Consider the following 26,506-nt stretch of genomic DNA (forward strand, 5'->3'; position numbering starts at 1 on the left):
CCATGGTAGGATATTCATGTAATCAAGTTATGCTAGTCCATTGTTTGAGTGAATTGATGAAGTTTGTCTTCTTCTGTGATGATAAAATAATTAAATCATGATGTCTTTGACTCATATTAATGAAGTTTGTCTTCTACTGTGAGCTTCCCCTTCGTTTAATGTGCTTTCTTCTTCATCCTTTTTTTTCTTCCATGTCACAACTACAATAAAAATAATAATTTGAATTTATAGAGAGTGGATAGAATATTTGATCAGATTTTACTTCAAAAACCAAATTAAAAGAAAAAAAATTTGAATCTAGAATTTGGATACAACCATCTTATAGAGGTTTATAACAGATGACTCGATCAAGAATTTTGTGTTCATACCTAGATGTGCTTTATGCATTTTTTAACAACCGATGATTTGATTTTTTAAGCAAACTTCACCCTACAACCCAAGAATGATCTTTTTTAAGTAAACTTCACCCTACAGCTCCAGAATGCGATGAACTGGTTGAGCCAATGGTGAAACAGAGTTTATTATAAACAGTTTGTATTTCTTGAAGTGTTTTTTTTTTTTTTTTTTTTTTTTTTTTTTTTGCAATAGGTAAGTATTAGTTACCATTGTGAAAAAAAGCTCGAATGAGCGAGCTTAAACGAGCTCGAGCCCGAGCCTAAAACAAGCTCATTTAGTAAATGAGCCGAGCCCGAGCTTGAAGAATTACCTTCGAGCCGAGCTCGAGCTTTCATATGTTAAACGAGCTCGAGCCTGGTCGAGCTCGGGCTCGGCTTGGCTCGTTTGCACCCCTAGGTGTCACGTTAATTGCACTATTTTAATATCTCAACAGCATCTACATAGATGTATTTGATCTTGATGTAGCATTGTTGTAACTGATATCAGAATCATAGGTTTGTTAACATATGTATGTATGCATGGTTGCTAGATGGATTCTAAAAAAGAGAAAGGGAGAAGAGAAATTTGGTCAAAAGAAATGGTTTTAAACTTATGTCGGTTCCTAAACAAATATATCACGAAGCATGGTCGAACTTCCCCATTCAAATGGGCCACTCTTCAACCAGAGTTTGAAAAAGTTATAAATCATAAATTCGCTAGTGACAAAGCTATGAAGAACAAGTATGACAGTGTGAGAAAAGAGTACAACCTTTGGAAGTCACTTAAGAATGGAGAGACTGGTCTAGGTTGGAATGAAAGTACCAAGCAACTTAATTGTTCTGATGAATGGTGGAAAAGAAAATTTCAGGTAACATAATATAACTCATTCAAAATTTAAATACCATATAATATTTCAGTCATAATGATAACTAAAGATTCACCATTATGTTGTGTAGGAAAACCCGAAAGTTCTAGCAATTCAAAATAACCAACCATCTATACAACTACAACAAGAGTGGGATCAGTTATTTGGAGATGTAGTTGCTAGTGGGGAAAATTGTGTGGCACCCTTTATGGATCCAACTACATTCAATGAGGTGCATGTTGAAAACCTTGAGGATAACAATGTTGAGAACCTTGAGGATGACAAAGTTGAGGGAGGTAACAATTTCTTTGGTGACTTTTTGAATGAAGTAAGTCAAGATGATGCATCAACATTAAGCCCAAATGAGGTTGCAAAAAATTTTGAAAAGTCTACTAAAGTAAACACTAAGCCTAAACCAGTTAAGATGAAACGTAAAGGGATAGAATCATTGGGAGCTTCAATACTTAAAGAACATTTAACTCAAAGTAGCCTGAATCAACAACGTGCTCTAGAAATATTAGAATCAGATTCTTCCAAACTTAGTCAAAGTACTAAGTTTAGTATTGAAGCTGCTATGGGTTTGCTTAGCCGGATGGTAGATGCAGGATTAATGAGAGAAGATGAGGAGTTGTGGTTATTTGCAATGGATTTATTTGAAGATCCCGTGAAAAGAGAAATGTTTATAAATGTGCCACATGATCATGGTAGGTTAGCATGGCTGCAACGAAAGCAAAGGCTCACCAACTAAAGTTTTCTTTGAGGACATGTTATGAAGACATTATTGTTTCAATTTGTTTGAACTTTATTGCTTTTGGATTGATTTATTGTATGTTAAGCTATTTATCCATTTAATTTTTGCTAAATATGTTCGCAACGAAATTGCTACTTTGATATGGAATGCACGACATTAATGATTTAATAATATTATATTATGTTATGACTGTTTGTCAATAACTGTGTTCTATTTAATTGAAAATGATCATGTTTATTCATTTGAGAAATAACTTATATATATATATGTGTGTGTGTGTATGTTTGTGTTTGTGTGTGTGATTACGATTAGTATTATCTTTTTTTTTATTTATGCCCATTTTGGTCATTTTATATATTTTATTAAAAGCTCCAGCTACTCTGCCAAACACCTTAATATCTAAAAAGCTACAGCTACCAGCTTCCAGCTACCAGCTTCCAGCTACCAGCTTCCAGCTATCAGCTTCCAGTCACCAGCTTTCAGCTTCCAGCCAACAGCTACCAGCCACCAGCTAGTTTTGCCAAACATACCCTTTATTAGCTAGCCAGAGGCTGAATTGTTCATTAAAGTGCTGTGATTTGTACTTAATGTATGTTTTAGGCACATCCAGTCATCGTAACTTATTCCTAGAGACGCAGTTCTACAACCCTTGTATCCCTACACTCACTATGGGTGTAGTAAAATCTTTCTGGCTCATACAGGCCTTAGAGGCAGTGTCTGCCTAATGCTGGCTTATCAGTATGTGCAATAGGTTATCCGTTCATAGTGCTACTGTGCTTTTATGCATCATGTTTGTCACTAGAGTTCAGTATGTAAATAATGTAGTGACGGTATGTAAAGTATGATGCAGGAATATACAAGTATCAGAAATCAAGTAGCAGTTCATCAGTAATTTCAAGTAAGCACAGTAATTAAGCAGCAATTAATTATTAATTAAACCGTACAGATACCTGGTTTAGTGAGGGTTGTCACATTCCCCCCCTGTTAGAAAAATTTCGTCCCGAAATTTTAAGTTCTGCTTGTAGAAGCAGGGTTCTTAGGAAATAAGTGGGGGTACTTTTCTTCCATCCGGTCCTCACACTCTCAGGTGTATTCAGGACCATGCCTGGCATTCCAACGAACCTTGACGAGCTTGACACTGCTCCGGCGGGTCTTGTTCACTTTCCAATCCGTAACCTCGACAGGTTCTTCAACGAAATGGAGCGTGTCGTCAACATGAATTTCGTCGGTAGGAATGACAACGGTATCTTGAGTTGGACTTTTCTTCAGATTGGATACATGAAATGTATCGTGAACTCCATTCAGTTCAGCAGGTAGATCCAACTTGTATGCTACGGTCCCAATTCTTTCCAAAATCCTGAACGGACCAATATACCGTGGATTCAACTTTCCACGCTTCCCAAAGCGTGCCACACCCTTCCAGGGTGATACCTTTAACAAAACCATATCACCTACCTCAAACTCTTGAGGTTTCCTTTTTCGATCTGCGTAGGCTTTCTGACGGTCACGAGCCGCAATAATGCGATCTCGGATCTGTGCAATCTTATCTGTGGTTTCCTGGACCACATCAGGACCAACCAATTGCCTGTCACCTGCGTCAGACCAACAGAGCGGTGATCTGCACTTGCGTCCATATAGAGCTTCGAATGGTGCAGCACCAATACTGGCGTGGTAGCTGTTGTTGTATGAAAATTCAACCAAAGGTAAATGCTTATCCCAGCTACCGCCCAAATCCATCACACATGCTCTCAGCATGTCTTCCAAAGTCTGAATCGTCTGTTCGCTTTGGTCGTCGGTCTGCGGGTGAAACGCGGTGCTCATATTCAATTGCGAGCCAAAAGCTTCTTGGAAGGATTGCCAAATCCTTGATACGAACCTTCCGTCTCTATCAGAGATGATTGAGAGAGGTACTCCATGGCGTGTAATAATTTCTCTCATGTAAATTTCGGCCAACTTGCTCGTATTATCTTTCTCTCTGATAGGTAAGAAGTGCGCTGATTTCGTTAAGCGGTCCACTATTACCCAAATAGTGTCGTGGCCTCTCGGCGTCCTTGGCAATTTCGTAATAAAATCCATGGAGATTTGTTCCCACTTCCACTTGGGAATTTCCGGTTGTTGCAGAAGTCCTGAAGGCTTCTGGTATTCCGCTTTGACCTTAGCGCAAGTTAAACATTTGCTCACATAAACAGCCACGTCGCCTTTCATCCTAGGCCACCAATAATAATCCTTAAGATCTTGGTACATCTTATCCGCTCCTGGGTGGATATAGTACCGTGACTTGTGAGCTTCATCGAAAATAACCTTTCTTAAACCTCCAAACAAAGGAACCCAAATTCTTTTCTCAAAACACAACGTTCCTTCCCTGTTTGGTACCAATAACTTCTCCATCCCACGGAGATATTCCTCTTCAAGGTTTCTTTCCTTGAGAGCTTCTTTCTGCGCGGCACGAATGCGCAAGGAAAGATCGGTCTGAATAATCATCTCCAAAGCCCTAACCCTTATGGGCTTGATCCTCTCTTTTCGACTTAGGGCATCGGCGACCACATTCGCCTTCCCTGGATGATACTTAATCTCGTAGTCGTAATCATTCAACAACTCGACCCATCGTCTCTGCCTCATATTCAGCTCCTTCTGGTTGAATATGTGCTGGAGGCTCTTGTGATCTGTGAAGATTGTGCACTTCGTACCATAAAGGTAGTGTCTCCAGATCTTTAAAGCAAAAACTACTGCGCCAAGCTCCAAATCGTGAGTGGTATAGTTCTTTTCATGTACTTTCAACTGACGCAATGCGTAAGCAATAACCTTCTGGCGTTGCATCAACACGCAACCCAATCCTTGACGCAAAGCGTCGCAGTATACCACAAAATCATCTGTACCTTCTGGTAGTGCTAAGATTGGCGCGTTACAAAGCTTATCTTTCAATATCTGGAATGCTTCTTCCTGTTTGATTCCCCAATCAAACTTCTTATCCTTCTTGGTGAGGAGTGTCAATGGTTGAGCGATCTTTGAAAAATTCTCAATGAACCTTCGATAATAGCCAGCCAAACCCAAGAATTGTCGAATCTCGGTTGGCGTCTTTGGCGTTTCCCAATCCTTGATCGCTTCGATCTTTGTGGGATCAACATGTATTCCATCTCCATTCACCACGTGTCCGAGAAATTGCACTTCTCGTAGCCAAAACTCGCACTTCAAGAATTTGGCATATAGCTGTTCCTTCTTCAATAGCTCCAAAATGGCTCTTAGATGCTGTTCGTGCTCGGCCTTCGTCTTTGAGTAAATCAAGATATCATCGATGAACACTATCACGAACTTGTCCAAATACGGCTTGCAAACTCTGTTCATCAAATCCATGAACACTGCAGGTGCGTTTGTTAACCCAAACGGCATGACTAGAAACTCGTAGTGTCCATATCGAGTTCTGAAGGCTGTCTTTGGGATACTTTCTTCCTGTATCCTTAACTGATGGTAACCAGATCGCAAATCGATCTTCGAGTAAAAGCTTGAACCTTGAAGTTGGTCGAACAGATCATCAATTCTTGGCAGAGGATATCAATTCTTGATCGTCAGCTTGTTCAACTCTCTGTAGTCAATGCACATACGAAAACTACCATCCTTCTTCTTGACAAACAAGACCGGAGCTCCCCAAGGCGAGAAGCTTGGTCGGATAAATCCCTTGTCTAACAACTCCTGAAGTTGTGTCGACAGTTCTTGCATCTCAGACGGAGCAAGTCTATAGGGTGCCTTAGCCACAGGCGCGGCGCCTGGAACTAAGTTGATGTGAAACTCTACTTGCCTCTGAGGCGGCAATCCAGGCAAGTCCTCTGGGAAGACTTCTGGATATTCCCTCACGACAGGGATGTCTTCGATCTTCGGTTCTTTCGCTTTCTCATCTACAATGTGTGCCAGAAAGGCAGCACATCCCTTCTGTAAACATTTTCGCGCTTTGAGGCAGCTGATAATCCTCAACGGTGTATCACGCTTCTCTCCGTGAACCACAATTGTCTCACCATCATCGGTTGGGATACGAACAACCTTTTCATGATAAACTATTTTCGCCTTGTTGCCTGATAACCAATCCATTCCTACTACCACGTCGAAGCTTCCCAACTGGACTGGTAGTAGGTCTAGAGCAAACTCACGCTCTCCCAATTCGATCACACAACCTCTGATAACTTCATTGGCTTCTACCAACTTTCCATTAGCCAATTCGATCGAGTACGGAACGTCTAACTTACCAGCGGCTAAACCAAGCATATTCTTAAACTCTAATGATACGAAGCTATAATCGGTGCCAGTATCAAATAAAACAGATGCATAGCGTTGGTTTACAGGGAACGTACCAGTAACGACATTGGGGTCCTGGCGTGCTTCCCTTGCTTCAAGGTTAAATACTCTACCACGGGCGTGGTTTAACTCCGGGCAGTTCCTCTTGTAATGCCCATCATCACCACAGTTAAAGCATCCAGGTCTTTTCCTGTTTCCACCACCATTTCCAGCTTGATTATTCCTCTGGTTACGATTCACAGTGCCCGCTTGATTCGTATTGTTGCCTCGATTCCCATTTCCTCCAATGTTTCCTTGTGGGCGATTTCCATTACCACCCCGGTTATTGTTTCTGTTTCCAAATCTTCCTTGGCCTCCCTGGCCAACCGTGGCCCAACAAGAATCCTTCAAGTGGCCAGGTTTTCCACATGCTTCACACACTCTCAAACTACACCGGCCAGAATGGTGACGCTGGCAGGTGTCGCACTTGGGCTGAGTGCCCATATATCCCTTTCCTTTCTTTCTACTACCAGCTGTAACCTGAGCTGGCGCGCTTGACTCTCCTTTCTTAACAACCCCACTAGTGCCTTGCTTGAAGTTCGAGAACTTCTGTTTGTTACTTCCGGATGACTCGACGTGAGTCTCCTTGCCAGGGTTTGCAAGTTTTTTTCTAGTCTAATGACTTCCGTAACGAGTGCCAAGCCCATCTTACTTGCAGCCATAGATGTTGGTGGCGTGGATGCTGTCATTAAACTCAGGACTTGAGGTGCCAGTTCCAAAATGAAATGTCCTAATTTCCTCAATTCTGGTTCTACCAAGTACGGAACGACTCGTGCCAAATCATGAAGTCTTTGCATGAATTCCAACATTTTCGGACCTTCCATTATCAGGCTCTGGAATTCACCTTCCAACCTCTGTGTTTCTGTTTGGGTGCAATACTTCTTACGCATTATTCCTTTCAACTCATCCCAAGTTAACACGTATGCTGTAGTTAGGCCCATTATTCGAACCTGAAGATTCCACCATAATCGAGCTCCATCTTGAAATAACTCAGTAACGTATGGGACTTGTTGTTCTGGCGTACAACCACTCATTCGAAAGATGGATTCCATACTTTCAATCCATTTCACAAAAGCTATGGCACCCCCAGTGCCGTCGAACTTCGGAGGCTTGTAATTGAGGAAGTGCCAGTAGGAACAACCGTTATTTTCTGAGGTGCCTCTGCTAGGTTCGGAGCGTAGGGCCTCGTGCTGTGCTATAGCTGCAGCAATTATCTTTTGAAGTTCCGCCTCTGAGGTGGGCATGCGCATTTCGCGTCTTGGTGGCATCTTCTAAAAGATGTTTCACGTAGGTTAGGTCATAGTAGGTGACATGTACGCATGTATTCAACAATATCAGCACATAACATCTCATATTATAAATAAATCAGCCACATAACATCCCATGTCATAGAACATAAACAATAGATCACTGCGATTGCATTGCCACCAATCGAGACCAAAATGTAAGGTTTACAGGTACCCAACTGTATCATACAACATCAATGACTTAGTAGGGGACGACCCTAGGCAAGTCGTGCGATCGCTGGACATGTTCAGGAATCTCTGGTTCGTCCATTTTCAAATTCCAGGACTCCATCTCAAGCTTCTGTTATTCCAGTCCTAGAACCACATTTCTTCTCAATCATTTCCTTGAGCTCGTCCTAGCTTAGTGCATAAGCAGCATCTGTGTCAAGGGCCTGAACCTGGTGGTCCCACCATGAGAGTGTGCTATCTAGAAATGACCCCGAGGTAGGGGTAACACTCTGTTGGGGCGAACAGTTAGTCATTCTCAGAATGGAGTCAATCTTTTCGGACCAACGAACAAATGCAATGGCGCTTCCTGTTTTGTCGAAGTTCAAAGGCTTGCAGTTCAGGAACTGCTTATAGGTGCGGTCAGTTGGGGGGGGTTATTTCCAGTAGTGCCATCGCTGTGCTTAGAGCGGAGTGCTTCATGTCATGCATTTTCCTGTGAGATGCGTTTTTGCAGCTCGGCTTTTATCCTTGGCAACATACTGGTGTTTGTGTCACGCCTGGGTGGCATTCTCTTCTGCCGAAATGGCATGAAGTGGGTTAGACAACTTCCCAATTTTCTATGAGATACATAGCACCATAAGCCATCATGTACTCACCCAATTTTACACGTAAATATACTCAATGTATGGGTGGAGAAATAAATTTCTGAGCCTTCACATAGGCTTGCCAATTTGGCTTGTTGCTTGAAATAGAATGAACTCGAGGCTTCATCGCCTTGGTCATTCGTGTTCGAGTTATTTCCTGCTACATTGGTTTTCATTAGCTTGACCCGCAGAGTCCACCAGGATTTCTGTGCACTACAAGTCGTTATTACGTGGGCCCCCGTAATAATAAATTGTCTTGCACAGTTACCCCAAATTTTCACTCGTCCAAGCAGATGATCAATCAAGGAGCAACAGCAGGTGCATCGGCATGAACAGGGTCATGCTCCAATGCGGTGTTAGGAGCAACGCCTGGCTCAGGGGCCACGGCTGGCTCCGGATCAACAAACTCCATCTCAAAATCAGCTGGATCAACCATCACAGAGGGTTACAAGATCCTCCAAGGGCTGGTCTAAGTGTATGAACTCAAGGTCATGGTCTGGATCAAAACCGGGTGGAAGAACAAGATCACCCTCAATACTGTGATCAAACTCAAAGCTGTGTGCGGGAACCGGTGCAGTTGATGATGCCGTATCAGGGTCGGCGTCGTGTGAATGGTGCTGCACTCCCTGTATATGCGAAAATGCGGATGTCAGGAACTCAAATGAATCTGGGACAGGGGAATGGGCATGAGTTTCCCCTGCAGGAGCGTCCGCAAGCAGTAGGCTAATACCAGCAGCAATAGGGCCTTGCCCTTGAATGGGTCCTCCTCTAGTAGATCGTTATCGTCGTCAGAGGCCACGTCGAGGGGGGGGGCGCATATCAACAACAGGATAAGCGGCAAGGGGCACAGGAGCAGGGATTGCCGCGAGTGGCAAATTCCCAACAAGATGGCCATCAGTAGGCTCTGTTACGACACCAGGCAGCGCAAAAGGGCTGAAAGTCGTCATCGTCTGTGCCGGTAGTATCGGAAATGTACACCTCGTGCTCCGATGAAACTATGTCGTCTGATACTATGGCAATGGGATTCGTAGTGTCCATCTTTCTAGTACATGATGAAAGCATGGCGTTTGTAACACAAACACATATACGTATAATAATCAATCATATAATCATATAAACATGTTAGTCAATAAGCAATCAAATAATTCTCCTACTCCCACTAGCCTTCCAGTCTCCTAGACTGATACTCCTAGTCCCACTAGCCAAATTCTCCCAGCCTCTAAGACTGCTTTATCATCTACCTCGATCTCTTAGATCGAGCCTCGGTCTCCAAGACCGAGCCTTAGCCTCCAAGACTGAGCCTACTCTTCCTAGTCTCACTAGCCATCTACCTCGATCTCTTAGATGGAGCCTCGGACTCCAAGACCGAGCCTCAGCCCCCAAGACTGAGCCTACTCTTCCTAGCCTAGCTAGCCATCTACCTCGATCTCTAAGATCGAGCCTCGGCCTCCAAGACCGAGCCTCAACCTCCAAGACTGAGCCTAAAAATAATAAATAAACATTTACCTCGATCTCTAAGATCGAGCCTCGGCCTCCAAGACCGAGCCTCAGTCTCCAAGACTGAGCCTAATAATAAATAAATAAAATGTGCTCAACATGTGTTTGTAAAAACGTTTTGGATTTGGACTTAAGTGGTATGCAGTAAAAATGTTTTCGTGAGAGCCCTAGTGATCATAGTCTAGACTCGAGAAGGAATCCTAGTTCGCTATGATCAGAGCTCTGATACCAAGCTGTCACACCCTGGCTTTGCGGAAGCGTGGTTAATTTGGTGTGACTTCTTAATACCATAGCTTAACCATAACAAAGCTATATGAAATAAAACCATGCAAGATCATCCATTTAATTAAGTTTTAAAAACCAAAAACAACAACATTGTTTTAACGGGACAACACCCTAACAACCATAACCTTGTTCAACAAACATTACAAACTTAAACATAACATAAACACGATTTAAGGACTGTGACTTGTCCAGGAAAGAGTCACATTCCCTAAACCCGGATGACCTCGTACTAGTGCAGCGGGAAAACGTGCCATACCGTGCCAGATCCTTTAATTCCCTGAAATACATGTAAGTTGAAAAATCAACAATAATGTTGAGCGAGTTCATGTGTAAGTGAGTAAATAAACCTTTGTATTTATCAAAATCCTGGTATGTAGCAAATAAGGAAAAAGAGATCACCAATGGTTTGCAAGGCCATTGATATGTGTGAAATGCAAGTAGGAAGGCTCAAACCTAGCAGATTTATGCGTCGGGTACAAAGTCATCCCGAGTTCCGTTATGCTGGGCCTGGGACTGGGCTCGCTACACCCAAATAGATCTATCGCTCCTGCCCCTCGGTCCTACCCTGAGGATTAATGACCTCAAGTTTCCGCCTACCCATTCACATGATCTAAATAGTAACCCTCCTTACGCTAACCATACCATGTATAAAGTATTCATAATCATAGTAACATGTATTTCACCCCCGCAGTTTGGAAAACTGAAAATAGTTAAGAGAAAAGGGGGACATGAACTCAATGTCGGTGCGTCTCTACCAAGTATGTCTTTGAAAGCAAGCAGCTGTGCAACGACCTACAAGTTCTAACTCTATTAGACGGACGACCGTGCCTTAGCTTTATGGTTTAGGTTTTTGGGAAATAGTTAGACAACTATTTCGTGTTTACATTCCGTGCATACTTGGTAATTATTTTTCCTTCCCAAAGATGGGGGATTAAATACATGTGTACTTGGAATATATCATTAAGTCTTACGTAATATATATTTATTTTCCAATTCCAAAATTTAAATATTTTTCTCAAAAATATTATATTTTCATTTCACATAATTTCCCCAAAAATAATACGTCGACAAAACTACGCGTTCATAAATATTTCCGTATAATGCGTAAGTTACGTTTTAACGATCGAGTAGTAATAATAATTACCGATGTAACTTATTTATTTATTGTGAAAGCGTTCGTATTATTTTGGATTCGTGAACGTTCGTAAATATTATTTCTACTCTAAAAATAATATTTGTGTATTTTTCACAAAATAATCATAAACAATGTTGTGAAGATATTTTTACTAAATTTATATCTATCACGTTAACTTTGTGAAAATCCCACCTCCGATATTTTGTAAATAAAATCATGGCGAAACTTATATTTCGAAAACATGCCAAAAAAGTATTTCTAACACTTATAGTGAAAATATTTCTAAGTGTTAGGTTTTTGGAAAAATTTCGCCAGAGTTTCCTCTGTAACTGGAGGTGGCCACGCTTTCAAGCGTATCATTTTCTTTTACAAACAATTCAACAACTTCTTTATTTGATCAAAACAACTTTCATCACAACAAACTAGTTAACAACTATGTAAATCGCATAAATCACATGAACTTGTAGTTTTTCTAAAATTATAGTGTAAATCTCATCATTTTTAGCGGATCTTTATATAAACTAATTTGATCTTGTAAAAACCTCGTTTTAAGAGAAAATCCGTCTTTACAACTTCTAGTCATTTTTACAAAAATTGTTATTTTGTGGAAACTTTTGTGTTACACAAGTGTTTACACACTTGTGTGTTCTAAAAATCATACTTGTGAGTGTAAGATCCGTTTTTAGAAAACATGATTTCTGTGATACGTGGTTCTTTGAAAATACCACCTGCAGATAAGTAGATCTGCTAGTTTTAAATACTATTTCACAAGTAAAACACTTTTACACAAGTTCATGATTCGCGTGTGGTAGAGTTTCACCTTTTAACCCTTGTTTTATTCAAAACAAGCTTATGTCATGATCCATGACCATGACCAACCCAGGTTAAACGATGATCCGAGCTACCACAACATAGATCTGGTCCAAATAATCACAAGATTCAGATACTACAACATTTACACAACTCATGAGCTTTTAACCATCTTTTATATGCTTTTTAGAAGAATTTAAAGCTTCAAATTGCAAGATTCCGAGTTTTAACCATTACATAACATATTAACCACTCTAGATTAGTTCAAGAGAGTGTTTTAAGTAACATACCACTAGCTCGAGGCTAGGGAAGAATCTAAGCGCAAATGAGGTGGATAAAAGCTAGAGAAAGAGGTCCTTCGAACTCCAAGTGCACCACGACTCCCTATACTTGATCCTTGAAGCTTGTGTATGCTTGGAATATGAAGATCAAACTTGAACAATGGATGTAGGGGAGGGGGGTGTTCGGCCGAGAATGTAGAGAGCAAGAGGGAGAGAGTTTGTGAATAATCTTGAGTGGTGAAAGTTCTAATGTGCCATCTATCATACTTATAGACAAAGATGAAGTTTTAATCCAATGGATCATGTGTCTATTAGATTTTAAACACCTTGATTAAAATAATAAAAAGAAATCAAGGCTTGTCTCCCCTTGTTGGGGCCGATTTCAAAAGGGGGGGGGGTTCTAGTTTGTTTGCAACTGAATTAGTTAGATACTAGTTAAGATAAGTAGGTTAGTTAAGTAGTTAACTCGGTTAGTTGTGTGTAGTGTTTTATGGCGGGTGTTAGGGTGTTCAGGGACCCTAACTGGCTCAGAAAAAGATAAATAATGTTCATGACAATATTTTCATGTCCCGGGTAAAGTCCGGTTGTTCGGTTGGATAGTAATCCGTTAAAGCGCTTAATAAAGCTTTTAAGTGTCGTTAATGCCCTTTTTAGTGACACAACTTATTCCTGACACTTTGGAAAGTGTCTAGTAATATTTTTCTCATGTTTTGGCACTTTATTAGCTAGCCAGAGGCTGAATTGTTCATTAAAGTGCTGTGATTTGTACTTAATGTACGTTTTAGGCACATCCAGTCATCGTAACTTATTCCTAGAGACGTAGTTCTACAACCCTTGTATCCCTACACTCACTATGGGTGTAGTAAAATCTTTCTGGCTCATACAGGCCTTAGAGGCAGTGTCTGCCTGAGGCTGGCTTATCAGCATGTGCAATAGGTTATCCGTTCATAGTGCTACTGTGCTTTTGTGCATCATGTTTGTCACTAGAGTTCAGTATGTAAATAATGTAGTGACGGTATGTAAAGTATGATGCAGGAATATACAAGTATCAGAAATCAAGTAGCAGTTCATCAGTAATTTCAAGTAAGCATAGTAATTAAGCAGCAATTAATTATTAATTAAACCGTACGGATACCTGGTTTAGTGAGGGTTGTCACAATTAGTGTGGGTACAAGTCTAGGAACAAACCCTAGATGCAAACTTGTAGAATTGTGCCATAAACTAGTGATTTATCTAATAGCCAAGTATGAGCTAAGTGGGTTTTGTTGATTTGATGAAATTGATGTGTATAAACATCATATTAATTCATATGAATGAACTATCAGAGATGATTGAGAGAGGTACTCCATGGCGTGTAACAATCTCTCCCATGTAAATTTCGGCCAACTTACTCGTATTATCCTTCTCCCTGATAGGTAAGAAGTGCGCTGACTTTGTTAATCGATCCACTATTACCCAAATAGTGTCGTGGCCTCTTGGCGTTCTTGGCAACTTTGTAACAAAATCCATTGAGATTTGTTCCCACTTCCACTTGGGAATTTCTGGTTGTTGCAGAAGTCCTGAAGGCTTCTGGTATTCCGCTTTAACCTTAGCGCATGTTAGACACTTGCTCACATAAACGGCAACATCGCCTTTCATCCTAGGCCACCAATAATAATCCTTAAGATCTTGGTACATCTTATCCGCTCCAGGGTGGATAGAGTACCGCGATTTGTGAGCTTCATCGAAAATAACCTTCCTTAAACCACCAAACAGAGGAACCCAAATCCTTTTCTCAAAACATAACGTTCCTTCCTCGTTTGGTACCAATAGCTTCTCCATCCCACGGAGATATTCTTCTTCAAGGTTCCCTTCCTTGAGAGCTTCTTTCTGCGCAGCACGAATGCGCAAGGAAAGATCGGTCTAAATAATCATTTCCAAAGCTCTAACCCTTATGGGCTTGATCATCTCCTTTCGACTTAGGGCATCGGCGACCACATTCGCCTTCCCTGGATGATATTTTATCTCGCAGTCGTAATCATTCAACAACTTAACCCATCGTCTCTGCCTCATATTCAGCTCCTTCTGGTTGAATATGTGCTGTAGGCTCTTGTGATCTGTAAAGATTGTACACTTTGTACCATAAAGGTAGTGCCTCCTGATCTTTAAAGTAAAAACCACTGCGCCGAGTTCCAAATCGTGAGTGGTATAGTTCTTTTCATGCACCTTCAATTGCCGCGATGCGTAAGCTATAACCTTTTGGCGTTGCATCAACACACAACCCAATCCTTGACGCGAAGCGTCGCAGTACACCACAAAATCATCCGTACCTTCTGGTAGCGATAAGATCGGCGCATTACAAAGCTTATCTTTCAATATCTGGAATGCTTCTTCCTGTTTGATTCCCCAATCAAACTTCTTATCCTTCTGAGTGAGGAGCGTCAATGGTTGAGCGATTTTTGAAAAATCCTCAATGAATCTCCGATAATAGCCAGCCAAACCTAAGAATTGTCGAATCTCGGTTGGCGTCTTTGGCGTTTCCCAATTCTTGATCGCTTCGATCTTGGTGGGATCCACGTGGATTCCATCTCCATTTACCACGTGCCCAAGGAACTAGACTTCTCGTAGCTAAAACTCGCACTTAGAGAATTTGGCGTACAACTGTTCTTTCTTCAGCAGCTCCAAAATAGCTCTTAGGTGCTGTTCGTGCTCAGCCTTCGTCTTTGAATATATCAAGATGTCATCGATAAACACAATCACGAACTTATCCAAGTAGGGCTTGCAGTCTAGAAACTGCTTGTAGGTGCACCCTGCACGTACAGTATAACATGTGAACAGCATTAGCATCTTTCCTATAGATATCCAATTTGGTCATGGTATGTCTAAATGACTTAGTGTTACCATGAGGCGGGTTGTTGTTGTTGCCAGTATTGCCAGAGTTGCTTCCACTAGTCCCTCCTTGAGAGGCAGCGTATTGTGCGATGGCAGCAGCGATGATTTACTGGAGTTCTGCCTGATTGGTAGGCATATGCGGTTGTTGACGTCTCGGCGACATCTTCTAAAAGATGGGTTTACGTCGGCCAGGCCATAGTAAAGCATACGTATATAATGATAGTAATAATACATAACATCTCATGTTATCAATATATCAATCACACAACATCCCATGTCATAAAAATATAAATAATCAATCAAACATCAAATATGATGAGAATACTGCGATTGCCATATATCGAGACCACATAATAAGTGTACAAGTGCATCACAGTGTCATACAACATCAATCGACTAAGGGCTACATCACCCCAGTCCAAAAACTATATCAAATCAGTGTCAATATATCAAATACATGTCAACAAAAGTCAGAATCATAATGTAGTCTCCAAAAATGCTGTGCAGTAAAAAACAATCGTTGTCTTCTCACTAACGTCTACCCATACGGTACTGAAGAGCTCTACACGGATGGCGGTGGAGGAGGGGGGAAATGAGTGTAAAACAAACGACGCAACTGGAGCCAGTCCTCCTCCATGGCTCTCTGGGTACGCAAGAAAGAAGCAACCTGCTGCTCTAATGCAAAGAGACGTGCAGCATAGTCTGGTGGTAAAGGTCGAGAGGGCTGCAAAGGGGAGTGGGTCTGACCCTGGCACTGACACGGCGGCGGCCGAGCTCTCTCAAGCTCCTGAATGCGCTGTGTGTGTGCCTCGTGCTGGGCGACAAAAGACATCAAGACATCCTCAATGGAGTACCCCATGTGGAAGGGATGGTAAGGGTCGGTCGGTGGCATGACAGGTGGTGACGACCAAAGGAATGGCTCACTGGTGGGATCAAAAGGTGCCACATGAAATGGAGAAACAGGGGGTAAAACAGGTGAAAACTGAGGCATGAAGGGAACAGACGTCGGCACATGCCCAAAGGGATGGGCCGAAGAACCCTCTCCAGGTCGGGCTGGAGGTGTAAACTGAGGGAATGAAAAGGAGGTATCAACGTGACGGGTATCAGTGAGCTGAGGGGGAATAGGTGGGACCTCGTCATCAGCAGGAATCCACCCATGCTGGGCGTGCAGATCTCGTGGATCCATGTGGGTCGCGAATAGTGCATGCTCGGGCTCTAGTGGAACGGGATCAGGTGGGGGAGCAACAAGGGGGTCAAAAGGTGCATCAGCAATAAGTGGGGGATCAACATGATCAGCAGCAATGACAGGATCGCCCTCCAACAATGGAGCATCCACAGGGTGATCATCAATAGGTGGGTCAGCAATCACAGGCTCAATAATGGGTGCGTCAGCATGAACTGGGTTATGCTCAAACGCAGGGTCTAGAGCAACTACCTACTCAGGGGCCATGGCAGGCTCGGGATCATCAAAGGCCATCTCAAAATCAAACTCAGGGTCGATGGGATCAACTGGGTCTACAGGGTCGACTGGATCCTCCATAGGCTGATCCATAGGTATAAACTCTATATCCTGATCCGGGTCGAATCCTGGGGGAAAGATAGGATCGGAATCCTCCACATCATCATGGTCGAAAGCAAAGCTAGGAATAGGGGCAACAGAGGATGCCTAGTCAGGATCTGAACCATGTGAAAAGTGTTGTGCGCTCCGGGTGTGTGAAGGTGCGGAAGCCACAGACTCGAAAAAGTCTGGGACCGGAGAGTGAGCAGGTGACTCCTCAGCGGGAGCATCTGCGATCATCAAGAGATCACCAGCAGCAAGAAGGGCCTCGCCCTGAACATCCTCCTCTAAGGGCTCATCATCAAACAGATCGACGTCGCCATCAACGTCGGCGTCGAGAAGCAAATCGTAAGCAGGATAAACAGCTAAGGGTATGGGAGCAGGGATCTCCACTAACGGTAGGTCCCCAATAAGAGGGCCATCAGCGAGCTCATCAGCACCATCAGGTAAAGCAAAGGGCTGAAAGTCGTCCTCGTCCGTGCTAGTAACGTCGGATGTGTGGATCTCGCGCTCTGAAGATACTAAATCGTCTGATACGATCGGCCGGGGACCCGTAGTGTCTGAATCACCTGTGCCAGAGGTGTCCATGGTGTCTGTAACATAAACACAAATATGCACAAATAATCAGTCATACAATCAGGTAAACACATTAGTCACCCATTAAGTAATCAAATAATTCTCCTAGTCCCACTAGCCTCCCAGTCTCCTAGACTGACATTCCTAGTCCCACTAGCCTCCCAGCCTCTAAGACTGCTCTATTATCTACCTCGATCTCTTAGATCGAGCCTCGGCCTCCAAGACCGAGCCTCAGCCTCCAAGACTGAGCCTACTCTTCCTAGTCTCACTAACCATCTACCTCGATCTCTTAGATCGAGCCTCGGCCTCCAAGACCGAGCCTCAGCCTCCAAGACTGAGCCTACTCTTCCTAGTCTCACTAGCCATCTACCCCGATCTCTTAGATCGAGCCTCGGCCTCCAAGACTGAGCCTCAGCCTCCAAGACTAAGCCTAAAAAAAATAAATAAAATGTGCTCAACATTTGTTTGTAAAATCGTTTTGGATCTGGACTTAAGTGGTATGCAGTAAAAATGTTTTCGTGAGAGCCCTAGTGATCATAGTCTAGACTCGAGAAGGAATCCTAGTTCGCTATGATCAGAGCTCTGATACCAAGCTGTCGCACCCTGGCTTTGCGGAAGCGTGGTTAATTTGGTGTGACTTCTTAATACCATAGCTTAACCATAACAAAGCTATATGAAATAAAACCATGCAAGATCATCCATTTGATTAAGTTTTAAAAACCAAATACTACAACTTTGTCTTAACGGAATCACATCCTAACGACATAAACATTGTTCAACAAACACAAACATAACATAACATAAACACAGTTCAAGGACTGTGACTTATCCAGGAAAGAGTCACATTCCCTAAACCCGGATGACCTCGTAACTAGTGCAGCGGGAAAACGTGTCATACCGCGCCAGATCCTTTAATTCCCTGAAATACATGTAAGTTGAAAAATCAACAATAATGTTGAGCGAGTTCATGTGTAAGTGAGTAAATAAACCTTTGTAAGTATAAAAATCCTGGTATGTAGCAAATAAGGGAATTGAGATCACCAATGGTTTGCAAGGCCATTGATATGTGTGAAGTGCAAGTAGGGAGACTCAAACCTAGCAGATTTATGCGTCGGGCACAAAGTCACCCCGAGGTCCGTTTCTAGTTTGGCCTGAGGCTGGGCTCGCTACACCCAGATAGATCTACCGCTCCTGTCCCTCGGTCCTACCATGAGGATTAATGACCTCATGTTGCTCCTACCCACTCACATGATCTAAGTAGTAAACCTCCTTACGCTAACCATACCATGTATAAAGTACTTGTAATCAAAGTAACATGTATTTCACCCCCGCAGTTTAGAAAACTGAAAACAGTTAAGAGAAAAGGGGGACATGAACTCACAGTGGTGCGTCTCTACCAAGTATGTCTCCAAGTCAAGCAGTTGTGCAACGACCTACATGTACTAACTCTATTAGACGGACGGCCGTGCCTTAGCTTTATGGTTTAAGTTTTGGGAAATAGTTAGACAACTATTTCGTGTTTACATTCTGCGCATACTTGGTAATTATTTTCCTTCCCAAGGATGGGGGATTTAATACATGTGTGTTCGAAATATATTATTAAGTCTCACTTAAAATATATCTTATTTCTAACTTCAAAATATAAATATTTTTCTCAAAAATATTATATTTTTATTTCACATATTTTCCCAAAATAATACTTTAACAAAAATACGCGTTCATAATTATTTCCTTAAAATGCGTAAGTTACGTTTTAACGATCGAGTGGTAATAATAATTACCGGTGTAACTTATGTATTTATCTTAGAGGCGTTCGTATTATTTTGGATTCGTTAACATTCGATAATATTATTTTTTTATCCTAAAAATAATATTTATACACTTCACAAAATAATTGACAAGTGACGTTGTGAAAAATATATTTACTAAATATATATTTATCACGTTTTATTTTGTGAAATCCCACCTCCGATATTTTGTAAATAAAGTCGTGGCGAAACTTATATTTTGAAAACATGTCGAAAAGCATTTCTAACACTTGTAGTGAAAATATTTCTAAGTGTTAGGTTTTTGGAAAAATTTCGCCAGAGTTTCCTCTGTAACTGGAGGTGGCCACGCTTTTAAGCGTATCATTTTCTTAAATTAATCCAACAATTTTCTGATTCAATCAAAACAACGTCCAAAACAACAAACTACTAAATAAATATGTAAACCGCAAAAATCACATGAACTTGTAGTTTTCTAAAATTATGAAGTAAATCCCATTACTTTTAGCGGATCTTTATATAAAGCAATCCAATTTCGTAAAAACCTTGTTTTTAGAGAAATTCCGTCTTTACAACTTCTCGTCATCTTTTACAAAAATAGTTATTTTGTCGAAACTTTGTGCTACACAAGTGTTTACACACTTGTGTGTTCTAAAAATCATTCTTGTTAGTGTAAGATCCGTCTTTAGAAAACATGGTTTCTTTGATACTTGGTTCTTTGAAAATACCGCTTGTAGATCCGTAGATCTACTAGTTTTAAACACTATTTCATAATAAAAATCGCTTTTACACAAGTTCATGATTTGTGTTTGGTAGAGTTTCATCCTTTAACCCTTGTTACTTCTAAAACAACCTTATGTCATGATCCATGATCATGACCAATCCGGGTTAAACGATGATCCGAGCTACCACAACATAGATCGGGCCTAAATAACTACTCATAACAAATACTACAAGTTTTACACAACATATAAGCTTTTAACCATCATTACAAGCACTTTTAGTAAACTTTTGTGTGTCATCTTGTAAGATTACGAGTTTTAACCGTTACATAACGTTTTAACCACTTCAAAATTGTTTGAGAAGGTGATTCAAGTAACTTACCACTAGCTCGAGGCTAGGGAAGAATCTAGACGTAAAATGAGAGGATAAAAGCAATAGAGTGAGGTCCTTTGAGCTCCGAATGCACCAAGCCTCCTTATACGGGATCCTTGACACTTGTGTGAGCTTGGAATGTGAAGATCAAAATCGAAAATATGATGGGTGTTGAAGGGGATCTCGGCCGAGAGCTCTAGAGGGAGAGAGGAGAGTGTTTTTGTTGAGTTAAGTGGTGAAAGTGTTAGTGTGCATAAGTGTGATCTTATAGGCAAACTCATGTTCTAATTACCAATGGTCTTTGTGTCTAATAGATATGGGACCAAGATGATTAGTTTAATCAAAAATGGTACAAGGGAGTCCCCCAAGGGGACGGTTTAGTTAAGGGGGGGGGGTTTCTAGTTCAAATCCAACGATTAGTTAGGCACTAGTTAGGTTAATCTAGTTAAGTTAGGGATTAACCCGGTTAGTAGGGTGTTGTGCATTACAGTGGGTCTTAGGGTATTCAGGGACCCTAACTGGCTCAGGAAAAAGATAAATAATGTTATTAACAATATTTTCATGTTCCGGGTATAGTCCGGTTGTTCGGTTGGATAGTAATCCGTTAAAGCGTTAAACAAAGCTTTAAAGTGTCGTTAATATTAATTCTAGTGACACAACTTATTCCCGACACTTTGGAAAGTGTCTAGTAGTATTTTTCTCATGTTTTGGCACTTTATTCGTTAGCTAAAAGCTGAATTGTTAATTAAAGTGCTGAGTTTTGTGCTTAGTGTACGTTTTAGGCACATCCGATCGCTGTAACTCATTCCTAGAGACGCAGTTCTACAACCCTTGTATCCCTACACTCACCACTAGTGTAGTAACTATTTCTGGCTCATACAGGCCTTAGAGGCAGTGTCCGCCTGATGCTGCCTTTATCAGCATGTTCATAGTGCTACTGTGCTTTTGTGCATCATGTTTATAGTGCTACTGTGCTTTTGTGCATCATGTTTGTCACTAAGGTTTAGCATGTAAATGATGTAGTGACGGTAAATAGAGTATGATGCAAGTATGTACAAGTATCAACATTCAAGTAGCAATTTATCCACAATTTCAGGTAAGCACAGTAATTAAGCAGTAATTAATTATCAATTAAGTCGTACGGATACCTGGTTTAGTGAGGGTTGTCACATTCTCCCCCCGTTAGAAAAATTTCGTCCCGAAATTTTAAGTTCTGCTTCTAGATGCAGGGTTCTTGGGAAATAAGTGGGGGTATTTCTCTTTCATCCGGTCCTCACGCTCCCAGGTGTATTCAGGACCATGTCTGGCATTCCAACGAACCTTGACGAGCTTGACACTGCTCCGGCGGGTCTTGTCACTTTCCAATCCGTAACCTCAACGGGTTCTTCAACGAAGTGGAGCGTGTCGTCAACATGAATTTCGTCGATAGGAATGACAACGGTATCCTGAGTTGGACTCTTCTTCAAATTGGATACATGAAATGTATCGTAAACTCCATTCAGTTCAGCAGGTAAGTCCAGCTTGTAAGCAATTAGCCCAATCCTTTCCAAAATTCTGAACGGACCAATATACCGCGGATTCAACTTTCCACGCTTCCAGAAGCGTGCCACACCCTTCCAGGGTGATACCTTCAACAAAACCATATCACCTACCTCAAACTCTAGAGGTTTCCTTTTTCGATCTGCGTAGGCTTTCTGCCGGTCACGAGCCGCACTGATGCGATCTCGGATCTGTGCAATCTTATCTGTGGTTTCCTGGACCACATCAGGACCAACCAACTGTCTATCACCTGCGTCAGACGAACAAAGCGGTGATCTGTACTTGCGCCCATATAAAGCTTCGAATGGCGCGGCACCAATACTGGCGTGGTAGCTGTTGTTGTATGAAAATTCGACCAGAGGCAAATGCTTATCCCAGCTACCGCCCAAATCCATAACACACGCTCTCAGCATGTCTTCCAAAGTCTGTATCGTCCGCTCGCTTTGACCGTCGGTCTGTGGGTGAAACGCGGTGCTCATATTCAATTGCGAGCCAAAAGCTTCCTGGAAGGATTGCCAAATCCTTGAGACGAACCTTCTGTCTCTATCAGAGATGATTGAGAGAGGTACTCCATGGCGTGTAACAATCTCTCTCATGTAAATTTCGGCCAACTTACTCGTATTATCCTTCTCCCTGATAGGTAAGAAGTGCGCTGACTTTGTTAATCGATCCACTATTACCTAAATAGTGTCGTGGCCTCTTGGCGTTCTTGGCAACTTTGTAACAAAATCCATTGAGATTTGTTCCCACTTCCACTTGGGAATTTCTGGTTGTTGCAGAAGTCCTGAAGGCTTCTGGTATTCCGCTTTAACCTTAGCGCATGTTAGACACTTGCTCACATAAACGGCAACATCGTCTTTCATCCTAGGCCACCAATAATAATCCTTAAGATCTTGGTACATCTTATCCGCTCCAGGGTGGATAGAGTACCGCGATTTGTGAGATTTGTCGAAAATAACCTTCCTTAAACCACCAAACAGAGGAACCCAAATCCTTTTCTCAAAACATAACGTTCCTTCCTCGTTTGGTACCAATAGCTTCTCCATCCCACGGAGATATTCTTCTTCAAGGTTCCCTTCCTTGAGAGCTTCTTTCTGCGCGGCACGAATGCGCAAGGAAAGATCGGTCTGAATAATCATTTCCAAAGCTCTAACCCTTATGGGCTTGATCCTCTCCTTTCGGCTTAGGGCATCGGCGACCACATTCGCCTTCCCTGGATGATATTTTATCTCGCGGTCGTAATCATTCAACAACCCAACCCATCGTCTCTGCCTCATATTCAGCTCCTTCTGGTTGAATATGTGCTGTAGGCTCTCGTGATCTGTAAAGATTGTACACTTTGTACCATAAAGGTAGTGCCTCCAGATCTTTAAAGCAAAAACCACTGCGCCGAGTTCCAAATCGTGAGTGGTATAGTTCTTTTCATGCACCTTCAATTGTCGGATGTGTAAGCAATAACCTTTTGGCGTTGCATCAACACACAACCCAATCCTTGACGCGAAGCGTCGCAGTACACCACAAAATCATCCGTACCTTCTGGTAGCGATAAGATCGGCGCATTACAAAGCTTATCTTTCAATGAATCTCCGATAATAGCCAGCCAAACCTAAGAATTGTCGAATCTCGGTTGGCGTCTTTGGCATTTCCCAATTCTTGATCGCTTCGATCTTGGTGGGATCCACGTGGATTCCATCTCCATTTACCACGTGCCCAAGGAACTGGACTTCTCGTAGCCAAAGCTCGCACTTAGAGAATTTGGCGTACAACTGTTCTTTCTTCAGCATCTCCAAAATAGCTCTTAGGTGCTGTTCGTGCTCAGCCTTCGTCTTTGAATAAATCAAGATGTCATCGATAAACACAATCACGAACTTATCCAAGTAGGGCTTGCAGTCTAGAAACTGCTTGTAGGTGCACCCTGCACGTACAGTATAACATGTGAACGGCATTAGCATCTTTGCTATAGATATCCAATTTGGTCATGGTATGTCTAAATGACTTAGTGTTACCATGAGGCGGGTTGTTGTTGTTGCCAGTATTGCCAGAGTTGCTTCCACTAGTCCCTCCTTGAGAGGCGGCGTATTGTGCAATGGCAGCAGCGATGATTTGCTGGAGTTCTGCCTGATTGGTAGGCATTTGCAGTTGTTGACGTCTCGGCAGCATCTTCTAAAAGATGGGTTTACGTCGGTCAGGCCATAGTAAAGCGTACGTATATAATGATAGTAATAATACATAACATCTCATGTTATCAATATATCAATCACACAACATCCCATGTCATAAAAATATAAATAATCAATCAAACATCAAATATGATGAGAATACTGCGATTGCCATATATCGAGACCACATAGTAAGTGTACAAGTGCATCACAGTGTCATACAACATCAATCGACTAAGGGCTACATCACCCCAGTCCAAAAACTATATCAAATCAGTGTCAATATATCAAATACATGTCAACAAAAGTCAGAATCATAATGTAGTCTCCAAAAATGTTGTGCAGTCAAAAGCAATCGCTGTCTTCTCATCAACGTCTACCCATATGGTACTGAAGAGTTCTACACGGATGGCGGTGGAGGAGGGGGAAAATGAGTGTAAAACAAACGACGCAACTGGAGCCAGTCCTCCTCCATGGCTCTCTGGGTACGCAAGAAAGAAGCAACCTGCTGCTCTAATGCAAAGAGACGTGCAGCATAGTCTGGTGGTAAAGGTCGAGAGGGCTGCAAAGGAGAGTGGGTCTGACCCTGGCACTGACACGGCGGCGGCCGAGCTCTCTCAAGCTCCTGAATGCGCTGTGTGTGTGCCTCGTGCTGGGCGACAAAATACATCAAGACATCCTCAATGGAGTACCCAATGTGGAAGGGATGGTAAGGGTCGGTCGGTGGCATGACAGGTGGTGACGACCAAAGGAATGGCTCACTGGTGGGATCAAAAGGTGCCACATGAAATGGAGAAACAGGGGGTAAAACAGGTGAAAACTGAGGCATGAAGGGAACAGACGTCGGCACATGCCCAAAGGGATGGGCCGAAGAACCCTCTCCAGGTCGGGCTGGAGGTGTAAACTGAGGGAATGAAAAGGAGGTATCAACGTGACGGGTATCAGTGAGCTGAGGGGGAATAGGTGGGACCTCGTCATCAGCAGGAATCCACCCATGCTGGGCGTGCAGATCTCGTGGATCCATGTGGGTCGCGAATAGTGCATGCTCGGGCTCTAGTGGAACGGGATCAGGTGGGGGAGCAACAAGGGGGTCAAAAGGTGCATCAGCAATAAGTGGGGGATCAACATGATCAGCAGCAATGACAGGATCGCCCTCCAACAATGGAGCATCCACAGGGTGATCATCAATAGGTGGGTCAGCAATCACAGGCTCAATAATGGGTGCGTCAGCATGAATTGGGTCATGCTCAAACGCAGGGTCTAGAGCGGCTACCTCAGGGGCCATGGCAGGCTCGGTATCATCAAAGGCTATCTCAAAATCAAACTCAGGGTCGATGGGATCAACTGGGTCTACAGGGTTGACTGGATACTCCATAGGCTGATCCATAGGTATAAACTCTATATCCTGATCCGGGTCGAGTCCTGGGGGAAAGATAGGATCGGAATCTTCCACATCATCGTGGTCGAAAGCAAAGCTAGGAATAGGGGCAACAGAGGATGCCTGGTCAGGATCTGAACCATGTGAAAAGTGCTGTGCGCTCTGGGTGTGTGAAGGTGCGGAAGCCACAGACTCGAAAGAGTCTGGGACCGGAGAGTGAGCAGGTGACTCCTCAGCGGGAGCATCTGCGATCATCAAGAGATCACCAGCAGCAAGAAGGGCCTCGCCCTGAACATCCTCCTCTAAGGGCTCATCATCAAACAGATCGACTTCGCCATCAACGTCGGCGTCGAGAAACAAATCGTAAGCAGGATAAACAGCTAAGGGTATGGGAGCAGGGATCTCCACTAACGGTAGGTCCCCAATAAGAGGGCCATCAGCGAACTCATCAGCACCATCAGGTAAAGCAAAGGGCTGAAAGTCGTCCTCGTCCGTGCTAGTAACGTCGGATGTGTGGATCTCGCGCTCTGAAGATACTAAATCGTCTGATACGATCGGCCGGGGACCCGTAGTGTCTGAATCACCTGTGCCAGAGGTGTCCATGGTGTCTGTAACATAAACTCAAATATGCACAAATAATCAGTCATACAATCAGGTAAACACATTAGTCACCTAGTAAGTAATCAAATAATTCCCCTAGTCTCACTAGCCTGCCAGTCTCCTAGACTGACATTCCTAGTCCCACTAGCCTCCCAGCCTCTAAGACTGCTCTATTATCTACCTCGATCTCTTAGATCGAGCCTCGGCCTCCAAGACCGAGCCTCAGTGGTACGTGCGTGACTATACATATTTTTACAATGAAATTACACACGAATTGGTTTTAAATTTATAAAAGTGATTATTACTTTTACATCAAAACACACACGAAAGAGGCAAGTGTACCCCGTCATATATGTAGTAAAGTATCGGTAAGAACCAAGTATCGATCCACGGAAATGGGCGGAGAAATAAGACTAGACCTTTGTCACTAAATTACCGGTAAAAACATAAATTGTCTTGGTTTTAATTAATATAAATTAAGCATAAATAAATACTTATAAAACATAGTAAAATATATATAAATAGCCTTGCTTAATACACAACC

General features: G+C 42.5%; 1 protein-coding gene across 1 annotated transcript; it reads left to right on the forward strand.

The window, feature by feature from the left end:
- Positions 1-925: 925 nt before the first annotated feature.
- On the forward strand, positions 926-1,988 carry LOC110893058 (uncharacterized protein At2g29880-like). Its single transcript, XM_022140180.1, has 2 exons — positions 926-1,243; positions 1,332-1,988. Exons 1-2 carry the CDS (start codon positions 926-928, stop codon positions 1,986-1,988), a joined length of 975 nt encoding a protein of 324 aa, XP_021995872.1.
- The last annotated feature ends 24,518 nt before the right edge of the window (positions 1,989-26,506 follow it).

This window comes from Helianthus annuus, chromosome 8, assembly GCF_002127325.2.
Source record: "Helianthus annuus cultivar XRQ/B chromosome 8, HanXRQr2.0-SUNRISE, whole genome shotgun sequence".
NCBI classification, from domain to species: Eukaryota; Viridiplantae; Streptophyta; class Magnoliopsida; order Asterales; family Asteraceae; genus Helianthus; species Helianthus annuus.